The 6,677-nt window shown below is 44.0% G+C and overlaps 1 protein-coding gene across 2 annotated transcripts in view; it reads left to right on the forward strand.

Annotated features, from left to right (window-relative positions):
* Positions 1-6,677, forward strand: part of TCEANC2 (transcription elongation factor A N-terminal and central domain containing 2) — a 53,084-nt gene that overhangs the window by 12,822 nt on the left and 33,585 nt on the right. Inside the window, exons 2-3 of one of the 2 annotated variants that reach the window (XM_023515127.1) lie at positions 799-1,164; positions 2,574-2,715. In XM_023515127.1, the coding sequence (XP_023370895.1) occupies positions 1,159-1,164; positions 2,574-2,715 (148 nt within the window). In that variant the 5' untranslated portion in view covers positions 799-1,158. The remainder of the gene's footprint in view (positions 1-798; positions 1,165-2,573; positions 2,716-6,677) is intronic. The other variant, XM_003793109.3, reaches the window with a different exon arrangement.

A 6,677-nucleotide genomic window follows, 5' to 3' on the forward strand; every position in this document is an offset into this window, starting at 1 on the left:
TAAATAAATGTATTGGAACACCCTCCCTGTTCACTTGATTTGGCCCCCAGTGACTTTTTTCTTTACCTAAACATAAAGGAAATATTGAAAGGAAGACATTTTGATGATATTCAGGACACATGAAGGGTAATATGATGACAGCTTTGATGGCCGTTCCAGAAAAGGAGTTCCAAAATTGCTTGGATGGTTGACTAGGCGCTGGCATCAGTGCACAGCTTCCCAAGAGGAGCACTTTGAAGGTGACCATAGTGATATTCAGCAACGAGGTGTGTAGCCCTTTCTCTAGGATGAGTTCACAAACCTAATTGTCAGACTTCATATAACTGGAAAAGTATGGGGGCAAGAAATATTTCTTGGGGGACTGGATTTCAAAATTCTAAAATATTTGTATATGAAATTAATAGAATGCTATCCAATACTATTAAATCGAATCAAACACTAATAATACTTTTTTTCTGAGACAGTCTCACTCTGTTACCCTGGTAGAGTGCCGTGGTGTCGTCATAGTTCACAGCAACCACAAACACTTGGGCTTGAGCAATCCTCTTGCCTCAGCCTCCTGCGTAGCTGGGACTACACGCGTGTGCCACAACACTCTGCTAGTTTTTCTATTTTTATTAGAGATGGAGTCTTGCTCTTACTCAGGCTGGTCTCAGAACTCCTGAGCTCAAGCAATTCACCTGCCTTAGCCTCCCAGAGTGCCAGTATTACAGGAGTGAGCCACTGTGCCTGGCCAAGTAATACTATTTTGTGTTGTAACAGATCATAGAAAAGGACTTTGTCTCAATTTTGACGTAGGTCGCTAAAGGTTGAGAAGCAAAGCAGTAGGCATCAGATGATAATCCCAGAGGAGCTCCCATCTAGACCATCCGTGCAGAACTCACGGAGGCAATACATGAAGACGGTTTTGGAATCCTGATGTCATCACCCAACATAGGTTATAAAGAAGGCTGAAATTAAATTTGGATGAAATGAGAGTGCTGTGGTATTTCCACGTGGACAACTTGACTTCAGTTCCTGGAGTTGGTGGACAGAGATCAGACCTGTGCTCGGGAAAGCCTAGGGCCGAAGAGTAGCTGACTGATGCCAGAGGGTGACGTGACTGTGACAAAGATGTGGGGCCACTGTGGGAGAGAATGCTGGCTGGCCTGGAGCTGAATGAAAGTGAGTGGATTCATAAGCATCTTTGCAAGGACAAGGGGATCCCTGCAGAGTCTGTGTGAGGTGGGGTGCCAAAAACTGGGGACTCACAGGAGGACTTGTAAGCAACTGGCTGAAGAAAGCATTGCCCATATTATGGGAACTGGAGGTGAGAGAGCTTACGAGTGGGAATTCTGCAAAAATACGAGAAAATGGTCACCTTTAGGTGTCTGCCAAGTCCAGCTAAAAGCTAATTAGCATAGTATCACAACAGGATGCACGGCTCTCCCTTTCCCTTCCCTTTCCTCTGTTCCTACCTCTGAACCTGGATGAGTCAGAAAGCAAAGCAAACAAGCACATTGGGCAGGAGGAGAAGCAAAGACGGGGAAAGAGGGGATCAGACATACTCTGTGCCCCTGTGGGTTTCAGGGCTGGAAGCAGACTCCAGCCAAGGAAGGGAGGCAAGACTTCTTTAGTTGCTTGTTAGTGTTACATCTGGAAGAATTTTCACAATAGTACACCAGCATCCCAGTTAGGAAACAGTGTTACCAGAAACCCAGAAGTACCCTATGCTCCCTTCTAATCCCTCACTGCGCCAGCTTCCCCAGGTAATAACATCCAAGACAAGATTTGTGTGTGTGTGTTTGATTATAAAAGCAACTTTTATTTTTTGTTTCCAGTTTACTTTTAAAGAAATTCTTAGTTGAAGTAATATTAAAACTACAGAAAAGCTGCTGCCGCACAGTACAAAGAACCATCCTTCTCCCCTTTTCCTGGATTCCTCACTTGTTAATATTTTACACGTAATGGCAAGATGCACATTAACAGTAAGATGGTCCCCATGTATCGCTGCTTCTAGGAAGGGAAGGTGAATGAGTTCAGCAAAGGGTATAAGGAGACTTTCTAATGTTTTACTATTTTGTGTGATGGCAAAATGTTAACTTTTCTTTCATTGTAAGTAGTGGGTTATTCTGAGTACCTTTCTATGTATTTGACATTTAAAAAAATTCTTTGGACGAGAGAGAGTGTGCATTTTATCCTCTAGGAGATAGGGAAATTTTGAGGCGTGCTTTCAGTTGCTGAAATAAACGTGTCTTTATGACTCCTCTGCTCTCTGTTCTTGCCTGTGAATTAAGATCCTCCTAAGTGAGCCGTAGGGTTGATTCACCTCGCAGCATTTTTGTCTCCTCCTCGTTGCCTCCCACTCCTAAGTGCCCAGCGGTCTCTGACGTGGTAAGATTAAGACTTGCGCTCTTCCTAATAGATGCGCCTCTTCCTGACTTGCTTTTAAGCAATTACCCATCGTTTAGGGCCATTGGTTCGGGTCATCATCAATAATTCATATGCCAATAGGAGCCCCATTAGCTCAGGTGAAGGCAGATGTCTTTCTAATGAAAATATTCCATTTTCAAAATGACTTTTCTTTTTCCCAGAGAGTTGTGGTTGTAGAAGACATAAAAAGATGGAAAACTGTGCTGGAACTTCCCGTTCAAACCAAAGAGAATCTAGTTGAAGCCTTACAAGAATTAAAGAAGAAAATACCCTCCAGGGAAGTGCTAAAATCCACAAGGATAGGTATGTTCCCTCTTAATTTTGTGAAAAGTGCTTGCGTTTGGTCTCCTTTTCTGTCTTTCCTCTCTCTCGCAAACGTGAAGTCGTCTGTCATTCCTTTCAAACTATCTCTGACAAAGAACCATTAAAAGGATGTTTTCCCCTTGGTTGCAGGTCAATACTTTTATAATATGTCGTAAAAATTATCAGAAAAAGATATTAAAATCCATGAAATGGAAACCCCAGTTTTTAAATTTGATTCAACAGATACAGATGTACTCTTGTCAAATTGCTATAAAAGTTTCTAAATACTTACATGCAATTTCTATACCTCACCTCATGGATGGTAACTGTAGTGAACTACAGATAACATTTTGGATGTGCAAATAAAAACACGTAAATCATGTTCTGGGTTCCATTCTGATCTGTGTACAAGGTATATGCTGGCACAAAGGACAGAGACGTCATTTACATCTGTGGACTTCAGAAAAGGCTTCGTGGAGGAGAGACATTTCAGTTGAAAGAGACTTGGCTTTTCTATCTTAAGTCGAAATAGCCTGCCAAGTGTGGTTTATAAAACAAAATGATGGCAACATTGCTGCGTTATCATGTATTACAGCACGAGATATTTTAAAGGTAAGGCAGGAAGCGTGTTGACCTGCCGTTTCACCCCAGTATACTACTGTGAATAACATGCAAGGGAGGGCCAGCATGTGTTCCGCAAGCTGCTCCCGCCTCCCCAGGGAGTCCGGGGCAGTCACTGGCAGCTGCTGCTCTTGCCCTCACTAGTGCTGCCATTGCCTTGTCTGCCTCCCCTTGACCTCTTGTTCATGAGAAGCAGGAGAGAGAGCAGCTTCAGACTGGCACTAACAGCTGGGAAGAGCGGTATGAAATCCCCAGAGGGTCCCCCAAGAGTCTGAGCGTTGCACCCCTGTAATATAAACCAGAATCTGAGAAAATTAGACACTTAAAGAACATAAAACCCTATCATTGTAGCCAAGGAGATTCTCCCATCTGCTGCTGGATTTTCTGTCTTTATAGGTTGTGGTCACTAGAGGGCAATAAGCCCATTCACATGAGCAGATAAAGTATTTCCACCGATAGAGGGTACTAGTGATTAATATTTTATGACATGGTATATACGTGTATGTATAAGTTCATATTTAGGCACATTCCACACATACCATATATGATCTGATCTTATATATTGTCATAAAATAGTCCTACAAATGCACAACAGATGACAATCTTAAAAAGTCATTTCTATTTGTGCTTTGAGTACAGTTTTGAGTGTGCTTTCAAGGATGAGTGTGTCTAATGGTCAGAGATTTCAATATGAAGATTATAGGGAAACCACAGCGACAGGGCTTGACTAAGGAGGAACTGAAAACCATTTAACTTTTGAGTCTTGGCTGCACCCCAAACCTCCCCTAAATCTGAGGCTACTATAGAATATAGCAGTTTCTTGGTTTCTTAGTTAAGTCAGTTGCTACATTGAAGATTTCTTTTGGATCATTGCTGGAGGGTGTTTACATTCTTCAACCTTTAGCCCTCCTGCCTGACCCTATCCTGTGGGTTATAAAGGACAAATGTTTGCTGAGTACCTTCTTTGTGCTGGAAGCTGTGCAGGCATAATGAAGGACACAGGTATTGTCCTGCCTGAAGTCTAATGGAAAGACAGTCAGTTTAACAAGACTGTACCATACAACGTGATGAGTGCTCTGAGGATGGGCAGCAGTTAGCCAAGTGAGTATTTGTGTTGGGAGCAGGGGAGAAGGTGTTGGAGCATATGTCAGGCAGGGGTCCATCATGGGAGCTGCACAGAGGGCAGAGGTGGGAGAGAACAGGGCACATTCCAGAAATTAGAAGAAGTTTGGTGTGTTTGAAACGTAATATGCCGGGGAGAGTGTGGCAAGAAGTGAGGCTGAAGAGACAGTCTGGACCAGATGGAGAAGGCTCTTTGTAAGCCACTCGGAACTCTTTTATCTTGGCTTGCGTATTAGTTATCTATCACTGTGTGGAAATTACTATGAAATCTAGCTGTTTAAGACAATGTTTAGGATGTCACAGTTTTTCTGAGTCAGGAGTCCAGAAGCAGCATCTATGTGTGGTTCTGGCTCGTGGTCTCTTATGAGGCTGCAGTCCAGCTGCTGGCTGCAGTTGCAGGCATCCCAAGGCTTGACCAGGGCCTGCTTCTAACCTCGCTCACTCACAGGATTGCTGGCAGGGGACCTCAGGCCCTCCTCCTCTGGGTCTCTTCTTAGGGCTGCTCATGACACGGCAGCTGGCTTTTTCCAGAACAAGTGGCCCAGGAAAGAATAAGAGTAAAAGAACGACCATCATGGAAACCACAGTGTCTTTTCTGTCCAAGTCTTGGAACGACACACATCAGTTCTGTCATGTTCTGTTGGCCACACAGACCAGCCTTGGTGCAATCAGGAAGGCAACTATACAAGGTTGTGAATGCCAGGAGGTGAGAATCGTGGGGGGTTATCTTGTAGACTGGCCACCACAGCGTGTATTTCTCTTTCCTTGTCCTAGATAGATACTATATTCCCGGGCCTGCAGACTCATGTTCATTTGTTGAAGATTTACAGCTGTCTCTTCAGAGGTGCCTCTCTCTCATTCTCTCCACTCCCTCCTGAGATTCTATAAATAGAAGTATGTTAGGGGACATGGGGGCTGGTGTCTGTGATTGCAGCCCTTTGAGAGGCCAGACAGGAGGATTGCTCAAGGCCGGGAGTTTGAGACCAGCCTGGGCAACACAGTGAGACTCCATCTCTGCAAAGGTAGAAGAAGTAGCCAGGCGTGGTGGTACATGCCTGTTGTCCCAGCTACTCGGGAGGCGGAGGCAGAAGGATTATCTAAGCCCAGCTGTTTGAGGTTGCTGTGAGCTATGATGCCACATCACTCTATCAAGGGCAACAAAGCAAAACTGTTTTGCTCCCCCAAGAAGTGCATTATATATGGGAAAATGTGGTATATTTTCCAAGTCACTAATTCTCTCTTCCTTTGACTCTAACCTTCTATTTAACCCACACTGAGTTATTTCAGAAACTCTGTATTTCATTTTTACACATTTTCCTTATCCCCACGATGTCTCTTAGCAATGTCATTTTTACATTCTGGTTATCGTTTCTTTTATTTCTTTAAACATTTACTATATAGCACTTCAGTATTTATCCCACTATGCTAATACTCATGGTAGTTACTGTTTCTGCCGACTCCCATGGTGCGAGTCTCCCCACGTGCTTCTCATCATTTCAGTCTGCAGGAATCTGTGCTGCTAAACTGGACGTGTGTCTCTCTACAGGATATTAGTCAGGGGTCACCTCTGACCTGGAATACTTTAGCACACCTCTCAAGGCTCCCAGCTGTGAACGAGAGTTTTGGGATTAGCTCTCCTACCTCACTACTGGCCTAAAGCTAAGTGTGTCAGCAGTACTGCTACTGGTACCAGCACTTAGGATAACTGCATCCCTTCCTCGAGCCTACCCTTCTGGCCTCTGCTAACTTTTTTTTTTTTTTTTTGAGATAGAGTCTCACTATGTCACCCTCGGTAGAATGCAGTGGTGTCACAGCTCACAGCAACCTCAAACTCTTAGGCTTAAGCAATTCTCTTGCCTCAGCCTCCCAAGTAGCTGGGACTACAGGTGCCCACCACAACACCAGGCCATTTTTTTTGTTGTAGTTGTCATTGTTGTTTGGCAGGCCTGGGCTGGGTTTGAACCCGCCAGCCCCGGTGTATGTGGCCGGTGCTCTAACCACTGAGCTATGGGCGCCGAGCCTGCTGACTTTTTTGTTATGGGAATGAGATGGCTTTTATCCAGGATCTAGTTGCTCTATAGAGAAAGGATTGCTCTGTCCACCATAAAGCCTCAGAGTTTGCTCTTTATCTTAAAGATGATGGGGTTATTACTGAAGAGTTTTGAATTGAGAAGTGACATATACAGTTCTTCATTTTAGAAAAATGTATTTGGGGGTGG

Source organism: Otolemur garnettii, unplaced genomic scaffold, assembly GCF_000181295.1.
Source record: "Otolemur garnettii isolate 467f Iridium unplaced genomic scaffold, OtoGar3 scaffold00066, whole genome shotgun sequence".
Classification (NCBI taxonomy): Eukaryota; Metazoa; Chordata; class Mammalia; order Primates; family Galagidae; genus Otolemur; species Otolemur garnettii.